At 42.2% G+C, this 24527-nt stretch overlaps 1 protein-coding gene across 8 annotated transcripts in view; it reads left to right on the plus strand.

Moving 5' to 3' along the window:
• WNK1 (WNK lysine deficient protein kinase 1) overlaps positions 1-24527 on the plus strand; it is a 145720-nt gene that overhangs the window by 69263 nt on the left and 51930 nt on the right. For 7 of the 8 annotated variants that reach the window (XM_059726505.1, XM_059726500.1, XM_059726498.1 and 4 more), the window contains exons 5-8: positions 18482-18570; positions 21690-21909; positions 22094-22430; positions 23276-23463. In XM_059726505.1, coding sequence (XP_059582488.1) covers positions 18482-18570; positions 21690-21909; positions 22094-22430; positions 23276-23463 — 834 coding nt within the window. Of the gene's footprint in view, positions 1-10526; positions 10867-18481; positions 18571-21689; positions 21910-22093; positions 22431-23275; positions 23464-24527 lie in introns of those variants that run through there. The other variant, XM_059726504.1, reaches the window with a different exon arrangement.

A 24527-nucleotide genomic window follows, 5' to 3' on the forward strand; every position in this document is an offset into this window, starting at 1 on the left:
GGGGAGGACCAATCAATATTGAAAGAAGCCTTAGACTTGTAAAACAAATGAAAACATTCTTAAAAGTGAAGTGAAAGAGAAGAGGTTCACCATCAGCTTTTTTGAAGTTGAGTCTGCTCTTGAAGAAACACCTCTAGAAGTGACCTTGTAAGAAATATGTTGACACCATCTCAAAATTGTCTAGGCTACAGGTCAAAACTGTCTTATCAATGCCAGGTCTACAAACTGAACTTGGAATCTAAGGCTGCGTCCAGATGAGGGCAGACATATGGTATTAGATGCTGCAGACATATCTGTGGCACCACATATTGCATATTTAGCTGTTCTCTGTGCTGCAAGGTAGAAGTGCAGGAGGCTTTTGACCCTGGGAGATCCTGGGGCCAGAAATGCGCAAAAACTAAAGCGGAGCGTTGCACATGGGGACAGCACGCATTAGCTACAGCCAGCCAGGCTCCAGTTTTAGACACACTCCAGCTGCCAGCCAGGCTCCAAGCAACAGGGTCATCGCTGCTGCAGCCCTGGGAGGCCCCTGAGGCCAGCCATACTGGCTCCAGCCTCCTTTACCCCACCTAGGGTAACCTGTTGTGTGCCAGAGGGCATGTGGCACAAGCATTCCCTGGGGACCAGCAGCAGCAGCAGCTCCTGCTGGTCCCCAGGAAAGCGCACAAGGTGTGCTGCTGCTTGTCCCCAGGAAAACAAACGTCCAAGCTGTTGTGGACTCAGCCTAAGAGTCGAGATGTATCTCAAGTCAGGAAGAATTCCTCACATGTATGTGTTTAAAATGGACCTCTCTGCAGAGGAGTTCACACTTTTGGAATTAGATGTGACCTGAAATGACAGAAAAACAAGGAGGACAGAATTTGGATTGGACTTCATAAAATCAAAGGGGTTAATATACCACTCAAAACTTTATCTGAAACTTTCATAAGTAAGGATCCCCAACTTGTTTAGGCACCCAAATTATATCCAGAATGTTTGAACGGAGTATTTAGCTTCCTCTGAGCTGAATGTGAATTGGGGGTGTTCAGTTTCTTTTAAAATTGGGCTCCGTTTGATTAAGGAGCCTAACCTTGGATACTTGTGTTCAGAGACTTTTGGTATCATTAATTCTTCGTTCTGGTCTCTCACTGGAACAGTAGGGCTGTGCGAAGCTTCGGTCCCTGATTTAAATTCGGCCCGATTTCAGTGCCTGAATCTCCGAATCCATATCGAATTAGAGGATCCTTCAATATCTCTGAATCAAATCAGAACCCTCCAAATCGATTTGATGATTCAGACATAGACACAGCTTTAAATGTTTTTTCTATGTACCTCAGGATACCAAGCAGCTTGTGAATGCTGGGGCGGATGGAGCATACCACAGAAGTGCAGGAGGCTCCCCAGCGGATTCCACAGAAGACCCAGAAGTGGACCAGAAGCACTTTTGGTCCACTTCTGGGTCCATCGGAGTGTGCTGCATGTGCCCCCCTTCCCCCCCCACACACACACACACTCCCCCCCCCCCCGGCTCAGCAACTGGTGCCTCCTAGATCTGGGGGGGCACCAGGAGTCCCCCTGCACCCAACTGATGAGTTGGGGGGGTACGGGGGGGCCCCCCTTGCGTGCTCCCTAGTGGACCAGAAGTACTTCTGTTCCACTTCTGGGTTCACTGCTGAGCACGTGGGGGGGGTCCATCTGCCCCAGCTTTGTAGTGTTCACAAGCTGCCTGGTACCATGAGGTACGCAGAAAAACATTTAAAGCTGTGCCTATGTCCGAATCGCTGATTCTCTGAATCGGTGTAGAGTCTTCAGATTCAGTCTAATTGAATCGCTGTCCCGGAATTGGGCCAAATCCAAATCGAATCAGGCCCGCTTCACACACCCCTACTGTACAGGCTTCCTGGTTTTTCTTTGGGATTGAACTGTGTAACTGAGGGCAGTAATTGGTCCTGCATTTGAATTTACTTTTAGAAAAGAAAGCAGTAGCCAGTAGCTTTTCCAGTACTAATAGAAATAAGAAGACTTTACATTATTTCACAGAGTTGCCACAAGGAGCAAGCTGGGTGTTTCACATGGTCACCTCCTGAGTGTAGCATTGTAATCTTAAATTTTGCCTTATTTTCTATCTTGAGGAAAACTACAGGTAGAGTGGTGAGTTCCCCAGAATTTCCAGTCTTGTGGAGGCTAACAGTAGCTTGGGGGAAGAGGGCAACCAAATGCTTTGATACTGTAAGGATTCCCTAGAATGGTTGCACAGTTATTACATGATAACCTCTTTTTTTTTTTTTTTTTTTTTTTGAGAATTATTTCTAGGATTTAATTACGTGGGCAACTATATGCTAGTGTTCATTTTCAAAAACAAAAGCTACTGAAATACCTCCAACTGAGTATTTGTGAGGACTTTTCACCTGGATGGGTCTTTTTTTTTCCTCTCCCATTTGGAGAGTAGGTTATAACCAAGGATCCTGGTTTACTCTGTTTAAAAATCCCACATTCTCTGATTCTTAAAAAACAAATCCAAAATTCTCTGACTAAAACCCCCAAATTCTGTTTTTTCTGCAATTTAAAGTGAAACGCCATGATAGAATTATTAGATGAACACAATATTTTGTTGATATATTTACAAATTTAAAGCAGTTCAGAAGCCTACCAGTGCCTCAATCATGATGATAAACTACATTCTAAATACCTGTATATTTTGGTATTTGATTTTGTGTGTTTTTTATCATGGAAAATCAGAGCTGAGCAGCCCTGATATGCCAGTGCCCTGCTCCTCCCTTCCTCCCCCAGTGGAGGGGGGCCCCCAGCTACCAGGTCTATGGGACCATCTTGTCTGCTCCTTGCTCCATAGGCGCCAGCTGCAGCTGGTCAGCAATGGCCGGACCCCAACTGCTGCTGGAGCTGAGCACAGAACCCCCCGCCCTTTTGCGGGAAGATGTTGGCTGCCTACTGTGGGGCTCCCTGCCCTGCTCTGCTCCCCTCCCATGGGCTTCCACAGGTCAGCCAGTGGGACCCAGCACAAGCGGGCAGAGTGGGGTGAGGAGGTTCAGTGTTGCTGCCACTGCAGCCAGGACCCCTGCACCAGCTACAGCTCCATGGTGATATGCCCCCTGCCTGCCTGTCAGCAGCTGGGAGTGGTGTGGGGGGGTTGAGGGGGGCAGTGTGGAGTTGTGCCCCGATGCTATTGCTGGGTGGGCATGGGATGCCTCGCCATGATGGCACAGCCAGTGCAGATCGCCCAGTAGTGGTGTCACTGAGCCTCCATGCTCCCACACTGGGTTCTGCTGCTGGGCAACAGGGCAGAGAGTCCTGAGCCTGCAGTGGGCAGCCTGCATCCTCTCCCACCCTGTGCATAAATCAGGGAGGGGGCACATGTCTCCCCTTATCCCTCCAACAGATTGCCTCTAGCACTTAACCCCTCCCTGGGAGTATGTGCAGCAGTGGGGAACCAGCCCTTGCTGCCCCAGCTGGGCCCTGCAGCTGCACATTCTTGCCAGCACCCCCGGTCGACCCTGCCCCACTCTCTCTTTCCCTCATTGTGGGGGGGCCTCTGTGATGCTCCTTTAAAAGAGAAAAATCAGTGTTTTTCTGTGGCAAACAGAAAACCTGGATCCCTAGTTATAACTGTGGTCTTGCATTAAATCATTTAATCTCTAATCATAACTTCTAGAGACACCCAAAGAGTGTAAATTTGTCCTTTAGTTTTGAGGGGAAACTATCCATAGTACACCAAAGTATGTTTTTAATGAGAAGTCAATTATTTAGTTTTGTATTTTAAGCATGTGTTTGGAAAAGTTAGGACCCTTGGAGTTGTTGTTAACCTCTGAACTTTTAGTTGGATTGAAAAGCAAGACCCCAGAGGAAATCAGACTGTTGTTTTAGAGGTGGTTACAGTGCAGCTTTTGAATCGAATGGGAGCCATTCTTTGTCCTGAACACATTTGCTAAAAGCTGTTTGGGGAGGTTGCTGATATAATCTGCTAGCCAACAGTCTGTAATAGAATTTTGGACAGTTTGACTCCATTTGGTAAGCTGTAATTTTTTTGGCACCTTCCTGTGGCTTTCTTGAAGACACTTAAGCAGTGTGTTTACTGTATAAACTAGTTCTAGAATATAACTTTCCTGTCAGGCTTGCAGCTGTGTGACAGACAGTGTAGTTTGGAGTCAAGTGCCACTGTCTCCAGAGTTTTTTGGAGTATTTTACTCATAGAATCATCATAGAATCATAGGGCTGGAAGGGACCCTGAAGGATCGTGTCCAGCCCCCTGCATGAGCAAGAAAGACATCTGGGGTCAGGTGACTATCCAGCCTTCTCTTGAAGACCTCTAGGGTAGATGATTGCACCACATCTGGGGGGAGCTTGTTCCACAGTCTGGACACCCTAGTTGTAAAGACGTTTTTCCTAATGTTCAGCTTGAAAACCATCTTCCAGGAGTTTTTGGCTGTTGTTTCTAGTTTTCCTCCAGGGTGCCCTGGCGAACAGTTGTTCACTGAGCCCCTGATGTATGCCTCTGATATAGCGGTAAGCCTCAATCAGGTCCACTCTCACTCTTCTTTAGGGTGAAGAGTCTGCGATCCCTCAGCCTCTCCTTGTATGGCTTGCCATGCAAGTCCCTGGTTATACGGGTGGCCCTTCTCTGGACTTTTTCGAGCTTTGGCACGTCCTTGAAGTGCAGCGCCTAGAACTGGACGCAATACTCCAGCTGTGGCCGCACCAATGTTGAGTAAAGCGGGAGAATCACTTCTTTGGATTTACTGGAGATGCATCGATTGATGCATGCCAGAGTTTTATTGGCCCTAGTGGTTACTGCATCACATTGCTGGCTCATATTCATGCTGGGGTCTGTTGTTACCTTCAGATCCCTTTCATTTGTAGTGCTGGTCAGGTTAGTGATGCCCAGCCTGTAGGTGTGCCGGGGGTGCTTCCTTCCCACTTTGCATGCGGCACTTCACATTTCTCTATGTTGAACCTCATCTGGTTCTGTTCTGCCCAACATGCCAGCCTGTCTAGGTCTGCTTGTAGGTCTAGGTCACTGAAACCTTACTTTTTTTTTTTTTTTTTTTTTAAATCAAGTCCTTAATTCTGTACATCTAAACACTGCATTGAAACTAGTGTCTGTCAGTGTCTTGCTGTCCCCTTACTTTGAAAAAGTTTTAAAAATTACTCTAAACAACTAGGGTTGTTTTTATGCACAAGCCTGCTCCAGCAAAAGCAAAAAAAAAAAAAAAAAAAGAGGCATTTTATTCATTAAATTTTTGATGCCAAACAAGATTAGATTTATAAAAATACAGGGTTACTTTGGTCCATTTTGTCCTTGGAATCCATGTAAGAGTGAACACTGGACACCAGTCCGTTTGTCCAAGGAAACGGAAGTTTTTCTCTTGCAAACACAAATACTTTGCACACTGTTATCCTGCTCCTTCTGAAGAAAGTCCCTTTGGTTGTTCTGGTAATGAACTTTGGTATAGTTTTCTATATTTGCTCAAAGGCATTTCTGTGCTCTCTCTCAGCCAGGCACTCCCATCACTATTGCAATATTTCTGTGTTTTGGATTGGGTATATGTTACATAGAACACTAGACAAGGACTCTGTCTTGCAAGATACTATTAGAGGGTACACTATGACTGGTTTGTCTCTATTCAGGTGTAAATGTATCCTTAGTTGCAGAGAGTTCAGATCCTGATTTTACTTGGAAAAATACCAAAAGACTTCTAAAAATTCTCTATACAGAGAGTATGTATTAAAGTTTTGCTTTAAAATGTGCAAGAAGGCCTGAAACAGCTTCTCCTGAAAAAGGGTTTCCAGGATTTGTAGTATTTTCACACTTTTTATTTTATTTTTTATTCCACCAAGATGCACCATATTCTTAAGCTGTAGATGTTCCTCAGTTTTCTATAATGCTAAATATTTGTTTAGTCAAGTAGAAGCTTCATGGGACTTAACAGCTAGCCTAGTGTTTTAATATAACCTATTGCAATACAGCTGTCAATTAAATAAATAATACTTTTGATTAATCCAAATAGGATTAATGTTTTTTTAGATCAAATCTTAGCTCTTTAAATTTAATGAGGGTCACTCATTCAAGCAGCAGAGATATTTAATTTACTCCAAGATAGGGGGAGTATGTCACATGCGCACACTTGTTTGGATAGCCTTGGATTTTAAAATGATGATAGTAATCTTCTGATGTCATCTTCTATGACTTCAGTATGAGTAGGAAGAGGTAGTTAGCTGTGTTAGTCTGAAGTCAGGCAGGAGGCAGGGTAGAGATGCACTTTGTAGTCTAAATCAGAGATGCATAAACTTTCCTAAACTCGCTTCAGTAAATATGTAGTAGAGACACTTAAAATTTAAGTGACTTTATATATAAAATCCTTTTTAATGTTTTTAACATTTATCCTTTTTTCTTTTGTCCACAAGAGAAATCGGTATACTTTTATCTGAAGAATGAGATGCACAATAGTCTTGCAATGACTGTTTGCAACTAACTACCCTGTTGACCCCTGTGTGTTAATAATTAGTTGACTCTTTGAAGGTTAAGCAAGAAAGCAGAAAATGGAAGTGGGGTGGGGGGGAAGAGATACTGCCTTAGTTTCCATGAGAGAACTATTTTATTGACATGGCTGTCTCTTGAGGGTGAAAGTTCTTCTGTGCTCCCATTGGTTTAACGCAGAAGATTTTGAATCTTTCTGGTAGCATTGAAGAGTGGTTCTAAAAAGTTACTAAGACCTACTTTACTTGGAGGAGAATAGATTAGTTTCTATGCCTGAAGAAGGGCATTTGTGCCCAAAAGCTTACAAAGAACAATTTTTTCCAAACTGTTTAGTCTAACAAAAGAGATCACATCTACCCAAAGAACCATGTCTGCCTAGAGTACTAGATGCCATAGTAGTGTGAGATTTTTAAATTTAGAGAGACAATGAAGTGAACTTCCACCAGTAACAATTTGTGAATCAGCGTATAAATGCTACTTACCTTTTTGGCTTTTGTAACCCCTCCTTTCCCTTCTCTACCTTTTTTGTTCTCCGAATTTCCACCTATTTACTTTGCCAGTGACATCCTGTCACACTTTTAGCTTCTCTCATTCCTTGGAGTTGCGGAGCAGCGGAGACTTCCTATGTTTAAAGAAGGGCGATTGTGCCTGAAAGCTTGCAAAGAACTTTTTTCCAACTACTCAGTTGGTCTAATAAAAGATATTGCATCTAACCAAAAAATCTTGCCTGCCTAAAGTTATAAGTAGAACTTGCCGGAATGAAAACCAGTATTATACAGTCTTTCATGTAGTCTCACTAATGGACATGTTTGTCATATACTCCAGCTGTGTCTATTGGGAAATTATGCAGTTTGGAATGAGTGATAGTCTGCATGCAGAGTATAGAAATGAATACCTAAGAAAGCATAAGAAGCTCTTTCAGTGCAGCTTAATTGGGGGTTTAGGACTGGTATACTGAGCTGAGGATGCAGTCAAACACAAGGTGCATTGGCAAGATCGTGTGTTTATGGGAGATGGGGATGTGGAAGAGTTCATAGAGGCAGAGGCTGAACCACTGACTGTTCTGGTAAATTACAAATTTATGCAAGTTATTAGGAGAAGAAGAAAGGTGAGTTGGTCCTTTTTTTCTGCGTAAGTGTTAATGTTACTGTTCAAATTTTTTTCTAATGGCGATATTGGAGCTGGGTTGGACCAGCATAAAGATAAAAGAGAAGATTTGTACCAGGAGACAATCATTGCACATGTGAACCTCTGGCTTAAAGCATTTTCTGCCAGTGCTCCAGGAAAGAGCATAATGCAAAGGTTTTGTTTCTGGAGAGCCCATCAGAGTTTTATGGTTTATCTTTTTTTTTTTTTTTTTTTTGTTTCTTTTTCTCTTCCCTTGACCTGTTGCACTTTATCCTAAGAAATGGTTCAGTTTTATAGGTTCCTAGATTGGGCAAGTAACTAATAGCAAGTGTAGACATTGTAGCATATCGTGGGGTAAACTAATCTAATTGCCTTGCATAGAGTTGCCTTAGGGGGCCTTTTGGCTGGATGAGGGTTTAGTTGCATGTTTTTTACATAGGTTCTGTTTTAAATTCTTTAATAGTTATAGCAGCCCAGATCTGGCTTAAACCAGCATCTTAACAGCCAAACAAAAGAAAAAAAAATAATTACCTTGTTTGTGTAATTTGACTTTGCAGTCCAGAGGCTAATAGAATCAGTGACCAAGTCTGAATGTTATGTTTGAGAAGATTAAATGGTTACATTAAAATTCCTTTTGGGCCATGTACTTCATGTACTTGAGTAAAGCAGGCACTCTGGTTAGGTAGGGGGTTGAGAAGTTGAAACAATAAAATACGCTGTACAACTTGTACTGTGCCAGGAAAATTAAGCCAGAATTAAAGGAAATAAGCTTATTTAAAAAAGAACAGAATCTCATTCCTTATTTTGATTCCAGAAACAGGTATTGCATTAAGCTCTACCAAAGAAAAAACTTAAGTTAGCATGACTTGTCATTGAGGCTGCTTACAGATGTGGGGAAAAAAAACAAATGGCACTTAACATTCAGCTCAGCATGCCACCCCCACACTGAGCTCAGTGCATGCCCAGAAGAGGTATTGTGTTAGTTTGACCCAACTTGCCCAAATGTCTGTATAGATCAGGTGCTTCCACAGGTCTTCTTGGTGCTTTTATCTAACAACTGATTGAATCGGCTTTAGGTAAAAGCACCAAAAAGACCTGTTGAAGTACTCTATCTGTACAGATGTTTGGGGGAGCCGGATCAAATTAATGCAGTGCCTCTTCTAGTAAAGCACTGGTGTCTTTCACACCTGTCAGTGGCCTGAGTTATTCAGTTTCAAGTTGCAGGATATTGTGACAGCAGACTGTTTAAAAGTAGCTGATTTATTCACTTTTTTTTTTTTTAGCTTATGTACAATATACTTAATATGAGCCACTAGTGTGCTGCTACAGTTAGCAGAGCAAACAATATGCTGGCATGCATCGACTGATGCATCTCAAGCAAAACTAAGGAAGTTATTCTCCTGCTCTACTTGGCACTGGTGAGGCTGCAGCTGGAGTACTGCATCCAGCTCTGGGCGCCACACTTGAAGAAGGATTTGGAGAAGCTTGAGAGTCCAGAGAAGAGCCACTCATATGATTACAGGCCCGAACAGCAAGCCATTCAAGGAAAGGCTGACAGATATGGGGCTGTTCAGTCAAGAAAAGAGAAGACTTTGTGGGGATTTGGTGGCAAGTATATCTGGGGCTAGGTGAACCAAAGTGCCCCAGGCAAAAACCAGGAGCCACAGTCCTCAACTAGAAGGTTTCAAACTGGATGCAAGGAGAAACTTCTTCATGGTTTGTGAGACCACACTCTGGAATAGACTCCCAGCAGGTGTGGTGCAGGCACCTACCCTGGAGATCTTCAAAAGCAGACTGGAGGCTCACCTTGCTGGGGTTATTTGACCCCAGCAGTCTTTCCTGCCCAGAGCAGGGGGAATGGATTTGATGATCTCACAAAGTCCCTTCTAGCTGTAAACTTCTGTAAATTGGACTGAGGGTCAAGTCAGCACAACAATATAGTAAATAACCCTTTAAATCAGTTTTCCACTGATTGTTCATAAAGTAAGCCTTTTTAGTGAGCTATCCCAGAATGTGCTACTAGATCTAAATGCAGCAATGTACTTGTATTTGCATGCACTTGTGGTGCTTTCAGTCAGGAAGGAGAACCAAGAGGAGTTTGATGTGAGGTGGGCTTAATAGCTTCTAAAGTAGTAATTCAGTTGCATGAAACTGACTTTTCACTGACTAATACTTACTTCAGGTCTTAATTCAGTGGTGGTCAGTGAACAACTGAGAATTTAAAAATTATATCCAGTAGATTATTGTTAATTTGATATGGTCTCAGGACTCTGTTGAGGAATCTTCATTATAGCTGTTCCAAGATCTTAATAGCTGTATGGATTAATGATGCTGCATTTTAGAATCTTAAGGAACTTGGATATTTATTAATTATCTGTTTCATAATGCCTATCTGAAATTGGGTAACAACAGATGTTTGAGTCTTGGGGAATGAAGAGATAAGGGAATAAAATATTGTGATAAATATAGGCATCATCTTGAAGATTACAGGGCACTTTGGACAATTCCTTGTTATCTAATCGTTTGGTCTCCGATCTTCAGGGAAAAGGTGGAGTGACAGATGTGTTAATTATTCAGGAAACAGTAAATATAATATTAAGGGAAGGGACCAGAGTTGCTAATTGAGCTAGAACCATGCTGTAATCGGCCTGAGTATGTAGACAGAATGCTTATAGCTCCGTGCCTGTTCTGAATAAATTAGTCCCAGCCAACTTTTTGGTTTAGGTGTTGCACAAAGTATTTAGCCTTTTCCTTTCATTTCAGTAGTATTTTTCTGTCGTGGGAGTTGAGCCAAACTGTTTTGAAGTTGAAACTGGCAGCAAAAGTGGGTGGAGAATGGGGAAGGTGGGACTGTGCAAGTTAAGATCATTGTTCTGCCAGGCCCTGTTTGTGTCCACAGTTGGGGGGGGGAGAGAAGAGGAGGAGCAGTAGTACTTGTTGCCTAGCATTTCCTTGCTGTTCAGAGATTTGAGGCAGAGCAAGCAGATAAGTGTCTGGAGTTTTTCAGACTCATGTACAGAACTTGGGGAAGTACAAGTCTTGTCAATTGGGGAACAATGCTCCCTTCTAACTTCTATGTCTGCTTTCCTTCTGCGGTGCGTTAAATCTGCAGCTTAAACTCCCATATTGGAATTTTCTTAGACCTTCTATTTATTTTGATGCCGGTCTTTCCTCCAATGGATATTACAAAGAGAGAGATTTGCCCTGTATTTGTCATAGTTAATTCCCACTGTTGCTATTGCTCTCACAAGGACTGTGCTAAAGAGGTAAGTTAGAATTTCAAATGTACTCGATAGATGAACATAGCTTGAATAATGGATGTAGTTGTAGATGGGTCAAGACCCTTTATGGATGGAGTCTCCTGAACTTAAGTCTGCATTTATGTAAACTATTCAGTGTTTTAAACAGTTGAAAGCATTACTTTCTTTTTCTTGAAGAACCAAGTTCCTTTTTTTAAGTAGAGTAAGAATTTGGGAATATCAAAAATTGAGTCTGAAAATGGAGGTTTTACTTCAATTTGTTTGTGCCTGGCATGGAGATGTGATTGGCTCTGAGTAACAACTCTTGAGTGAGGGTTATGCTGTTGTCCAGCTACTTTTATACATCGAAGGCTATGGGTCATACAACCTTTAAAACTAATCTTCAGGAATAGTTTTTATTGAAATAATAAGTTAACTAGCCATTCATTTTGCACAGATTATACTTTGCCTTTTTAATGGAATGCAGTAGAAGAATTCAAAGACACTTGAATAGTATTTAGATCCAAACAAAGCAGCTCTAATATGAGACATCTAGTTTACCTCTTAATTTGGTCAGACTCATTCAGCATTAAGCGCTCTTATGTAACTAGTGATATATTTTTAAAACAGTAAAGGAAGTTGCATATTTCCTGGATGTAAGTGTGGTGGTACAACTAATAAACAATAACTTATGCTCTAGACTACAATTGTGTGCAGAGATGCAACACATTGGTTTCAAATGGGCATTCAGCAGGGTGGATTTGATTTAAATTGAATCTTTTTTTAATCTTTTTTTTTTTTTCTACAAGAAGTGCATTCTTGTTTTGATATCCTTTATTCATTTAACTTCTTGAAATTTTGCAGTTCTAGAGAAAAGTAAGGGCTTGACTGTGTGTACACAAACTTGCAGAGAGACAATAGGGCTGATGGGTAGGTAATCAGGTCTGTTGTCTCTCATCTCCGTATACTGCTGTTAACAAGGATGTTATCTCTGAGGAGGACAAACTCTTCCTATGGCTGAAGAAGGGCGTTTGTGCTCAAAAGCTTGCAAAGAAAAATTTTTCCAACTATTTAGTTGGTCTAATAAAGTATCACATCTACATAAAGAACCCTTCTCTGCCTGTGATCTCTGGAGACACACAAATCCATGGTTTGAGAACTGAAACTAAGCATCACAGAGATGGTTAATGGGGTCTTCCAGACTGAGCACTGAGTTCCATTAGGTAGAGTGGTTTTCTTTAATCTTTACTAATCTATAGAGGAGCCTCTGGGGAACCCCATAAGATTGGGCCCCTAATATGGTCCATAGCTTGATGTGACCTATTTATAAAACTTTTCTAAAAAGGTTACATGAATAAGTTGTCTCAAACAGTATATAATTAGAAGTTATAATCCCTATTCCATGATGATATCTTTGGGCTTTAACATACCTTAATTTAAAACTATCTTTATATAAGTTTATTTTTTTTAAAAAGCATCTTAATAAAAAAATAAAAAATTAAATAGATTGATTTTTAAATAAAATATGACTTATTTTATTTTTAATTGGGGTTTTTTTTGTTTTTTAATCCACCCTAGCATTTAGAGTCTTTTGAAAGAACAGAGTTCAGAGAGGTTATATTTGTATGTGATTTGTTCAGTTGTTGTGAAAGACAGATTTGAAGTCTCCAGTTTGATATTTTTAAGTTCTTAAACAGATCTTCAGCACAGCATATAGGTATTTATAAACATAAATGACTTCTGACTCATTTAATATTCTACTATACCTCCAGCAACCTTCTATTTACATATAGACAGTCATTGTTCTTGCGACACAATTGGTTCCTGAAAACCGCATCTTAAGTAGAAACGTTGCAACTCAGAACCAGTTTTTTAAAGTTACTTATTTATTTATTTTTCCATACAAAACAATGTTATAAATAGGGGACTGGTTTCTGAACCAAGGCCTGATACCCTATTTTCACCAAAAATAACCCAGAATTTTGTACTTGGTCAATTATAGATGAGTAACATGGATAGCTACATTAATGTATTTATATTGTAAATAGCAATCATATTGATTTGGAAGGACTTCTTTCAGGTAACTTTGCTGGACTTCTTGAAGGGCTCTTGGCTGGAGTCTTCTCACGAGTCGTGGCTGCAGGTTTTTCTGGAGTCTTGTCTGCTTTCTTAAAGTGTCCAAGGAAGTTTTGGACAGATGTTCTCCAGGCAGATGGGCAACACAGTGAACTTGTTCGCTGGTGCTGCGTCACGTCAGATCAAGTGTTGTAAAGTCTAAACTGACGTCAAAGTTGAAACAGGGTGTCAATTTATAAAAGTTGTAAGTGCGAAACGTTGCAACTCAAAACATTGTAAGCCAGGACTGCCTGTAATTTACTCTTCATTCACTTTCTGAGCTATTCTGAGTAGCTGTTAGAACAGGTTAGACTAGGAGTCGGTAGTCTACAGCCCATGGGATGGATCTGGCCTACAACAGTGTGGGGAGTCAGCAGAATGCAGCTTGGCCCAGTGCATCCCTCTTTTCTGCCCTGTGAAGTGCTGCTGACTCTCACCCTCCACTCCCCTGTAGTGTGGCCTACCTTACTTCTCACCATGGCAGGTGCTGCTTACCATTACTACCAAATTCAGCCCTCCCCATTTTCACTGGATGGGTGTTGGCAGTGTGACTTCACAGTGCCTACGCTACTGTGCCTGCTTAAGAGTGTTGCGGGGGGGGGTCTCCAGTGGTGGTTAGGTCACATGGGGTGGCCTGCTTCTCTGAAAGGCTGCTGACCTTGGGGTTGTAATGTTTGGTGTGAATAGAATATTGACTTGCTCTGGCTGCTTCTTAAGATAAGAACTTCTAGTAACCAGGGACTAGCAGTATTTAAAGTAGAACAATTAAAATGTTGATATCTTCCCAAAAAGACTTCTGTATGCCTAGAGCAGATATCAAGCATGTGTTGTTCTCTTTAAATCTGCTGTGGGCAAGGACACTTTACTACAGATAACAAAAAGGAACAATATACAAGTGTTGGTATGGGGCAGATCCAGAGGGGGTGCAGCTATGTGTTGCACCCTCTTTTGGACTGTGCTGTGGGAGCAGCAGCCAGGGAATTTTTTTAAGTCCTTGAAGCAGGTAAGAGTCCACCTCTCCCTGCACACCTCTCCCTTCCCTTCACTGCTCAGTGGCACTTCCCCACCCCTCCCTTTCTCCCTTCCCCTAGCTGATGCTGCCACTGTCCCTGCTGTCCCCAGCTGACCTGGGGGGGGAAAGGGGGAACTGCTCCATAGCCACTCCTGCCCCTCTCCAACCAACTGGGCTGCTTGAGGTGCTGGGTTCAGTTGGGGATAATAGCAGTGGCGGGTGGGTTCTCTTCTCTGGCAGCCCAGGAGCAGACATGGAGTGGGGAATGCGTGTCCCATTGCTGTCCGTGGCCAAGCCTGACTCCTCACAGAGCTGCTGTCTGCAGCTTTGGCTGGAGCAGGGCAGGAGGATCTGGGACAGCCCAAGTGGCTGGCAGGTCTCCCTGGGTGCAGGGAGTAAGTAGAGATGTACAAGGAGAGGAGAAGAGGGGAGGTGCTGCTGAGCACAGAGAGGAAGGGAAGGGTTGCTGAGAATGGTGGGCTGGGGGAGGAAGGGAGATGGGGTATTCTTATTGCCACTGAGAAATGGAACTGGTAGCTTCTAAGAAATGCAGTTGCTTTTTCTTCTTTTACTGCTGTCTCCTGATGCTGCTTAGCAGGCTTGGGGAAGGCTGAGAGGTAGGATCTGCCAAACACATGACACTCTACTGCATAGCATGACTTTTAGTAGCAAAGTATGTTCTGAGTGTCTGTCTTTTTTTTTTTTTTTTTTTTTCCCCGTAGGATTATTGGGAGATTGTGTGGTTATTCACAACTTGAATGAATTGGTCAGGGCATGCCCGTGTCTCCCTTTTTTGCTCCTCTTTTGGCCTGAGCAAGTAAGAGCAGGGAAGCTCTAGCTGTAGGAGAAAAGTAGATCGCATTTTTGTTGCACTCTTATTTGAGGAGTTTAACACAAGTTTTAGTGTAGCTAAAGCAGTGCCCTGAAGGAAGTACCTGAACAGACTATGGGTGTTGCATTTAATCCTTCTTGGAATGGGAGAACAGCAGTCTGGGGTCTTCTGGTTGTGGGCCTTCTCTTCTTGCCTCTCAGTGCTTTTCAGATTTTGATGCCACTGCAAGAATGATGCATGTGATGATGTATCATCAAATGAGGAAATTCTTCTGCTAGTTTCCTTGACCTTATATTCTAGTCTGGTTTATATTCTATCTTTATAGTATGTATATGTACACTGTCTCAAATGAGACATTTCATTGCCACTGTTGGTGCTGTAAACTGGAGTGGACTGTTGCTATGTTACAGCTCAGGTTTTATTTTACGAGTTCCTTGCGCTAGAAAGTAATTTACCTGTCTGTGAATTTGGGTACAAATCTGCACCAGAGACTATGTAGTCAAAGTAACCATCTTACAATCTGAATGCCTGGTCTTAATTTAAGATGGACCATAATTTAGCCTTGACAAGAGTTAACACTTCTTTAAGCAGTAATATGATCACAAACAAACAAACAAAAAAAATGCACCAGGAATTTGGAGTAGAAGGTGAAGGTTAAAAATTTAGCTGCCTTGAATATCTCTTGTAGCATCGTATGGTGCTGCTTAATGTCCTGCTGGAAGGCTTTGCATGCCAGGCTGTTGTATCAGATTCATTCTTACAAACATTGGCCTGATGTCTTATCGACAGAGACATTGGCCTCTGAAAGTCTCATGTTCAATAACATTTTTAAAAGCATTAAGCTAATGTTCACTATGGGGCTGTACTCCAGGGCTTGCTTGCTTTTTTGTTGTACTGTATTGCATTTTCAGTTTTTGAATCTTAGTTGCAGGAGGCTGTAAGCAAGAGTACAGCTTAGAGCAGAGGTGGGCAAAATATAGTCCATGGGCCAAATCCAGCCTGCCAACTGATTGGATTTGGCCTGTGAGGGAGCACCTACCAATTGATTAGACCCAGCCTGCGGCTGCCCTTGCAGTGCTCCGCATGGGGACGAGCCTGCACTGCACTCCAGCCCATACTATGTTCCAGCCTGCACCACATGCCTGTGGGCCCAGCCCCAGTCACAGTGCACAGCTTCCAGCAGGGCTGCTTCTAGTGTAGCTGCTGCTCAGCTTTCCTTGCATCCAGTGGCAGCTCTGCCTCCTGTTCCTGCTGCACCACTTGAGCTGGGTGGCTCCTGCCCCAGTGTGTGGGGCTCTGACTCTAGCTCCTGGCTGCCATCCACCCACTCTGCCTTCCTGGTGCGAGCCACCGAGTGGATGGAAGGCAGCCAGGAGCTAGAGTCGGAGCCCCACGTGCTGGGGCAGGAACGTCCCAGCTGAAGCTTCCTGCTGGGCCAGAGCAGCACAGCAGGAGCAAGAGGAGCTGCTGCTGCTGCTGGAGGCATGGGGAGTGAAGCAGCAGCTACACTGGGAGCCTACCAGAAGCTGTGCGCTCTGGCCATGGCTGGAGCAGCACTGGGCTGCCCTGGGTGGGGCTCAGCCCCATGCGAAGTGCTGTGGGGGTAGACATGGACTGCACCGCCTGGGTGAGCTCTCCTGGAAAATAGACGAGCAACATGTGAAAGGTCAAAAGAAAAAAATCCTTCATTTTGAAATCCGTGCTAAAAATACCATGATTCTAGCTCCCTCTCACTTTAAATGGTAGACTGTTGGCTTGAATGCTATGGTTCAGGGCTCTCCATCTTTGCTTCCTGCAACCTCTTTCTCATTAGCAGTATGGGAAACGCATGAGTGAGGGTGTTGAAATGACCACTTTGAGAAGACGTTGGCCTAGTTCAGGGGTGTCAAAATTTTGGAGGGCTGCATTCCCTCTTTTTCAGGGACCTATGGGGTGCACACCATCTCTTGTATTGGCAGCCCTAGCAGTACCAAGGACAGAATCCCTGCCATTGTGGCCACAGCTCAAGCTCTGGCTGGGAAGGCAGCATTTCTCTCAACAGCAATCGGCATACCAGGGCAAGGTAGGGTGTGGGCAGCCACAGCATCACCAGAGGGGAAGTCCTGCCACTGGCCATGGTAGAGAAGCTTCCTGTGGTGGCAACCTTGTGGGTAGAAGTTTCACCACCATGGCTAGAGGCCCCTAGTTTTGGTCATGGTGGCCATCCTAGCAGCACTGCTGGCAGAAGCAATGCCTGGCTGCAGTCAGTGCCTCAGCTGCCACAGTGTGTGCAGCCTCAGCAGGCCAGAGGTGAAAGTACCACCAATTGTGGCCGGAGACCCAGATCTGGCTGTGGCGGTGGGGCTTTCTGCAGCAAGAGCTAGGGCAAAAGTCTGCAGGCCAGACCTGGCCTGTGGACTATGTTTAACATGCTTGTCTTTGTTGCTATTAAACATGGGGGAGAAACAGTTAACTGGGACCCAAAATGTTGTAGGTTTGAAGTACGACTTCTGACTCTGTTCCCTACCAGCAAATTCAGTGTTAGCTCTTGCTTTTTCTCATTGTCATATGCCTTTGTTGCAGGCTTAGATGCTTCAGTCATAGAGCTACTGAAGGTGGCTGGCACCATAAATAAAAGATTTGCTTACTGAATTTCAGTTTAGTGTGGTTGGCTGCAAAATGAGATTTGAGATAACTGATCATGAATAAACAGGGATGGCTGCTGCCTTTTCACTTGGTATACTGCTGTCTTAGGCACCAAGTTGAAATGAAGACTGTATAAAGTGAAACTTAAGCCAAAGAAAGTTGATAATAGTACATAGTGAAGTTCAGCCCTTCTTTGGCTGATTTTATTTTTTATTTTTTTGGGGGCTTTTTTTGGTGGGATTGGGTTTTTGGGTTGTTTGTTTTGTTGTTGTTTGTTGGATTAAGTCTGTTTTAGTTCAGCATATAGGAATGCATTATACATATGCAAGGGCACATAATGCTTGCTTCCTTCTCTGTTTTTATGTGCCTGTCTAGCCAACAAATCCCTTTTCTAGGAGTTAAAAGATGTTCTTGGAATAGCAGTTAGGCTATATTCAGTTAACACTCTGAAGGAATAGGAACATTGCTGTTTTTGAAAGATAAGTAAAGAATGACTGAATAGTGGGATCGTGGGTCAAACTTCTTTGGAACTTGCACTAAGGGAAAATGTGTCTGGATATCTATAGAACAGTGGGCTTTGGAACTGGATAGCTGAAATATTTACAGTGGTATTGTTGATATTATGTGGTTGGTTTAAAAAAAAAAAATAGTGGACATATGATACCACACCACTAAACTGGGCTAACAATCAAATCGGGGGGGGAGGGAATTGCCTCTGAAAGACTTGGTGTAAGTTTTTAGACCAGTTAGTTTCAGCTGTTTAAGAGTCCAACCTGACCTAGCTGTATTGCTAAAGGCAAACTGCTTCCTCCTGTACACAACACCAGTAGCAGACTTGAGTAATAGCTGCCTACTGTGAGAGCCACCCTGGGATAGCTGCTATCTCTCTTCTCTGGAAACTGGTGGAACTTGCATTAATATATGTAAAACTGATGTAAACTACACTGGTATATGTGTCTATCTGTCCGGGGCCCTTATGAATGTGCATTACTACATGGGGTTTTAAACTTTATCTCAAGTGTACCTGTTTGTGTGTTCTCACTGTTTCTTTATTTTAGGGAGTCAAGCCAGCCAGCTTCGATAAAGTAGCAATTCCTGAAGTGAAGGAGATAATTGAGGGATGCATTCGGCAAAACAAAGGTGAAAGGTACGGTCCTTTTTCACAGTCTGGAGGCTTGTATTTTAGTACAGACCAAAGTTCCGGAATATCCTGTAAGGCTGCAGATTTCCTGTAAGCTCTCCTCTTTCGCTATGAATGTTCATATGCAAGACTCTGATTTCTGGATCTGCCCCATGTTTACTGAAAGCATATTTATTGGAAGTAAGCATTTTAAGGACTCTAAGTGACAGTTCTATGAACTTTGCTCTTTGGTAGGTTCCATTTTAGCACAGTTGTTAAGAAGACTTTGCAGGGGCTGGCAGTGAAGATGTATGAAGGTACTAAGGATGCAGGTCCTGTATACGAGTCAGCACATAAGAATTTCCAAATTAATATCTTTTGTGTAGTCAATAAAATGGTTAGGGAGTAATCTCTGTGGGTTCCTTGGGTCACATACTCAAGTTTCTTCTTACTTTTTGAGCTCTGATTCTACAGGACTGTTTGGGGTTTTTTTGTTTGTTTGTTTTTTTTTCTGTATCTCTGGTGTTCTAGGCATTGCCCCCCTACTTTGTGGTGTCTCCCCCATGTTACCTACACTGAGTAGAACAATGACTTCTGAACCATTTCCCCTATATTAGTGATGACTTACACAATGCCTCTTAGCATTTAAGTGAAGCTGTTCCAATACTTAGTTCTCTGTGCTGCTAGTAGTAGTTGAAGTAAAACAATCTAGTTTCTGCTTAGGTTAGGTGTTTTTTCCCATGCACTAGCCTTGTTGGTTCTTGATGTTAATACTAAGTTTCTTCCATTAACTCCTTTCAGTCTTAGGAAACTCTTTAGCCACATGCTATTTGCTGAAGTGCTGTGCTTCTTGCAGCCCTTCTGTAGACCATCCTTTTTATTCCCCAGCCTCAAAAGGGTGTTGCTTACCCAGAGGACGGTACTTTTGACTGTCATGAATCCCATTTTTACTTTGGTAGCTTTTTAAGCTACTCTAGTCCACTAGTCATACTTGTACCATACTACTGTCATTGTCTTCAGGTTCGCTTCCTGATTCTGGTTAGATGATCTGTGTTGTTTGCTCCTTGTTCTGTGCTGACCATAATGTTGTGGCCCATGTTGGCTAAATCGATTCTTTGCAGTTGTAGTCTGACTTGGTCAACTTTTGCACTGGAGAGCAGTGACTCTGTTTTACTGTACCTATAGTGTGACATCACCATTTACGTTCTACAGGGATCTAGTTTGGACATGCTTTGCACTGGTGTTTTCCAGGTGGTGGCAGCAGTGACATCAACTGCAGATTCCAGTGTCATCTTGACTCTGGAAGTACCTTAATTGTTTCTATCTCTTCCTTACTCCTCACCATCTTTTTGCTGTAACTTCCTCATAAGAACCACCTCTTAAAGTAACTTCTTCCTCACCTTGTCTTCTATTTTTTTTTTTATGTTGCTTTACCTGTGCTGCATTGTCTTTTCATATGTGCATCTTTGACATTTTGTGTAATATCCTGTCCTTGCATATCCTTGTTACATTTTCAGACTACATCAGCCTTGCTTTTCTGCAATGGATCGTTTTGCTCTCCTGACTTAAACTGCTTCAGAGACTGTTTTTCACTTTGAGCTCTACTTGTAAACTTCACAGCAGTTGCCCTTGAATTCACTTCTGTAGCTTACTTCCAATTGAAATTCCTCTTTCTTGTGGTCCAGAGGCACATAACAAATGTGACTGGGATGATTACAAGCATTTAGATTTGAGTTAGTTTTCGTGGGGTGTGTTTAACTATCCTGCACCAACCCTTTAGTGCTTCTATAAAGGCTTCTTGCCAGTTCTTCTCCAGTCTCTTCATTGCTTTTGATCACCAAGCTAGGATGCTTAATTTCAACAGCATTTAACTGGGTCGTCCTCTAAATCTAACTTTACCATCTGTGATTGCCTTTTTCCTTGTTACAACCGTTTTCACATTTCTGACTTGATCTTTATCTCCAGTTCTGCATTTGAGGCTCCATGCATCAAGATAGTATTGCAGTATTTCCATGCTTCCATCAGAAATTATCCCATCAGCCAACATGGCTTTCACTTCCTTGCCATAGCCTCTTTCTTTTAGTGACCTTATGGTTCTTCAAAAGATAAGGCACCAAGTGCATTACATGCTTTAAACAGTGCTTTATATATAAAATCAAGGGAACAAGTCTTCCCTTACCAAAAAAAAAAAGTGTAATATTTTTATGGCTGGTTTCCATTTCCTTTTTTGTGGTGCCATTTATTGCCTGGAAGTGTGGCAGGGTTGCTATTTGAGATGCACTTAAGGATGTAATTAGTCTATTAACTGTAACACATCTGCTAGGGGCCCAAGCCACACAAGCTTTAATTGCATTTAAGCTTTCTAGATCTTCTCATAGGCTGCTTACAGATGTTTAAAAAACAAGCAAACTGCACTTTACCAGAAGAAGCAGCACATTAGTTTGACCCAGTTCCACAGCATCTGTATAGACCAGACGCTTCAGCTTTTTAAAAAATCTAAAGCTGATTCAGTCGGCTATTAGATAAGTGCCACAAAAGCCCCACTAAAGCACCCAATCTATACAAGTGTTGGGCAAGCTGGGTCTGACATGCTGCTTCTGGACAAGTGTTGGGCTTGGCACAGCAGCACATTGAGTTTAAAGTAAAGCATGGGTTTTCTTTTGCTTAACATCTGTAAGCAGCCATAAACTTTAATTGCATCTAGCCATTCTAGTTCTTCCCAGAACTCTTCTCTTGCTATCGTATCATACACTTCACATATCTACTAAAGGGAAGGTAACATTTCTTATACTCTCAACTCCCAGTGCTGTCTCAGTTTATTAGAGTACCTGTCTCTTCTAGTTGCGCTAGTATGCTGTTTATTATTGTAATTTAATTAAAGTGAAATACAACTGATAAGAACTTGAATGGCTATGCAGGTGAATTTTTAAGCTGCATGAATCTGGAAAGCTTTGATTATTTTATTGCACGTTCCAGTTCCAGTTGCTTTAAACAGATTTCAGTTAAGAGGTTCATTTTCCTCTATTAGAGCAGGAATTTTAGTTGGAATTTATATGGAATGTTGTAAGTTTTTGGAGTTGCCATTATGGAAGACGGTGGTCATATTGAAACCTAATATTCTTATTTCTTTCTCCTGGTTTGCCTAGATATGCCATCAAGGACCTTTTGAACCATGCTTTCTTCCAGGAAGAGACTGGTGTACGGGTAGAACTAGCAGAGGAAGATGATGGAGAGAAAATAGCTATCAAGCTCTGGCTACGCATTGAAGATATCAAGAAACTTAAGGGCAAATATAAGGATAATGAGGCAATAGAGTTTTCCTTTGATCTGGAAAGAGATGTCCCAGAGGATGTAGCACAAGAAATGGTAAATACAGTTGTCTTGTTGACTACTTGTCACTGTCCTCAGTTTGGCTGGAACTAAATTTCAGAGGAGATGGGAAAAGTGAGGATTGTTTGGGAAAGACGTGCTGCTTTTTGGGTATTGCTATAAAAGGCCATGTGTCTTTCATATTATGAATCTTTATGAACACATTCATAATCTCCCTTAGGTGGAATCTGGGTACGTATGTGAAGGGGATCACAAAACAATGGCTAAAGCCATCAAGGACAGAGTGTCTCTCATCAAACGAAAGCGAGAGCAGCGTCAGTTGGTGCGCGAAGAGGAGGAGAAAAGAAAACAAGAAGAAAACAGTCAGAAACAACAATTGGAACAACAGCTACAGGCAAATGCTGCTCAGGCAGGGGTAAAACATCCACCATTGGTTACTGGCACCACTTCTATCCCTACTACTTCTGCCTCAGTTTCCACACAAGTAGAGCCTGAGGAACCAGAGGCGGATCAGCACCAACAGCTACAGTATCAACAACCTAGCATATCAGTTCTGTGTAAGTATCGCCTGGTTCTATGCGTTTTTGTGCATGATTCTAATGCCTTTTTGATAGCTTCTTACTGACTTTGCTTTCAAGGGCAAAATAGGCCATGATGATAATCCTGCCTACAATAGCACTTTTAAAACCTTGTTGATTTTTCCCGTTGTATTAGAATATGATAGTTGATCAAAGTGTATGCATTAATTCACTGGGGAAGAGAAATGAACTAGTACTTGCTGTGTAGGCAGTTGAGTTTTAAGATCACTATTCAGTATACATCTTCTGCTGTACAGGTGTTCATCCCATGGAGGGGTTCTAATATTAGATTGCAGAGCTTTTTAAATTGGAATACGTATGGGTATTTCAATATGCTTTTATTGCTCTGGGAGAAGAATCTTACTTTTGCCCTGGCTTACTATTCTTTAAATGTTGCTAATATGCTGGCAAAATAGAAAACCAATTAAGATCTTAATCAAACACCAGATGTGTTGGAGAATGGAGAAGAAGTTGGGATGTTAGTCACACCAATGGCATTGTTGCATGCAGATGAAAATGAAGTGATGGAGGCTTAAAGGTTAGGATTTTCAAAAACGGGTGCCCAAAATTGACTTGTAAATCCATACTTAAACCTGAAAATGGCCTGACTTTAAGAGCTAAGTATTTGGAAATTCAAATTACAGTAGGAACTGATGTGAATTTGACACTTGTGATATATAATTGCTTGATATTCAAAGCCTAGTTTTAGACACCTACTTCTGAAAAATCTTGGCTTGAGATGTAAATTCAAGAAAAACCTTAGGAGTTGTGAATCTACAGTGCAGCTTTTAAAAATGTAATCTTGTGTTCTTTAATATTTGCAGCTGATGGGACAGCTGACAGTGGACAGGGGTCATCAGTTTACACTGAATCATGTGTGAATAGCCAGCACACTGTGTCATATGGTTCACAGCATGAACAGGCTATCCCAACAGCTACGATTCAGGGGTACACACCTTCAGTTGGTCAAGTGCAGTCACAACAGCCTGGAGGCTATCAGCCACCCACAGTGGTAAGCACACACTTGAAATCATGCATAAGAAAATAAGCCTTGCTGCGTGGTGCATTTCTGGTTGTGGCATCTCAATCTGCATTATGTACATTGCACACAATATACAAAGTGCAGACTTCACCGGGAATTAGGGAGGGCATGGTAAAACACTTCAAGCTGTATGCAGACCTAAATGAAGTGTTATATTAGGGGACAAAAGAGGAAGTAATTGTTTGTTTCTGAGCATGCATGGGTGGGGAAAGAGATGAATTGATAGAAAGCTTGAATGGCAGCACCCTCAGTACATGGTTTCTCACTTTTTCAACTTTATGGACTTAGCTGCATTCAAGGTGGTGGTGGCGGTAGTGTTTCAGCATACTGAATAGTGAGTGGGAATTCCCACTCATGAAAACTTTGTAAGAACTTGGAAAGGGTTAGAACAATTTTTTAGTGAGAGCTACTCTATAATGTGCGATTACTATGTGTTGTTTATAAGGTTTTGATTACAGATCTTACAGGTAAGAATTTTGAACCATTATAGAATGCTGCATGTGAGAACTCCAGACTGAAGAGATCCCACGCCTGTCTTTCCATTTTATTTATAGCTTGTGTTGAGTTGCTCATCAGTTGTCATGCATATTCCTTTCCCTGGAAAGTCTGCAATGGGCTCAGATACCTTTCCTACTATGTTCATTTGTATTACCCTTTTATTTAATACCTTGTTTCCTTGGTATATTGTTAACGCAGTCTTCAGAAACATACTCCCCCCTTCCACAGTAGAACTTAAGCTTCTGAAAAGGTGCTATCCTCGCTAGCTCCCTTTAATCTTTCTGGCTCAGAGACTTTGCAAATATCTTGGCTTCAAACAACGATACTATATTTGGAAGAAGAAGACTGATACCTACATTTGTGAAGTTTATTAAAGAGTTTGAGAAATTCTCTTCTTCTGTGAAGATACTTGCCAGTTTTGCTTATAAGCAAATGGCCTCTCCATCCTTTCTGAAGGCACTAAACTAATGCTTGATAAAATGTTTTATTTGATTTTATTTTTGTTAGAGTCCCTAAAAACAGCTCATGAGTTGCTC

The sequence above is a fragment of the Alligator mississippiensis genome, chromosome 4 (genome assembly GCF_030867095.1).
Source record: "Alligator mississippiensis isolate rAllMis1 chromosome 4, rAllMis1, whole genome shotgun sequence".
Classification (NCBI taxonomy): domain Eukaryota; kingdom Metazoa; phylum Chordata; order Crocodylia; family Alligatoridae; genus Alligator; species Alligator mississippiensis.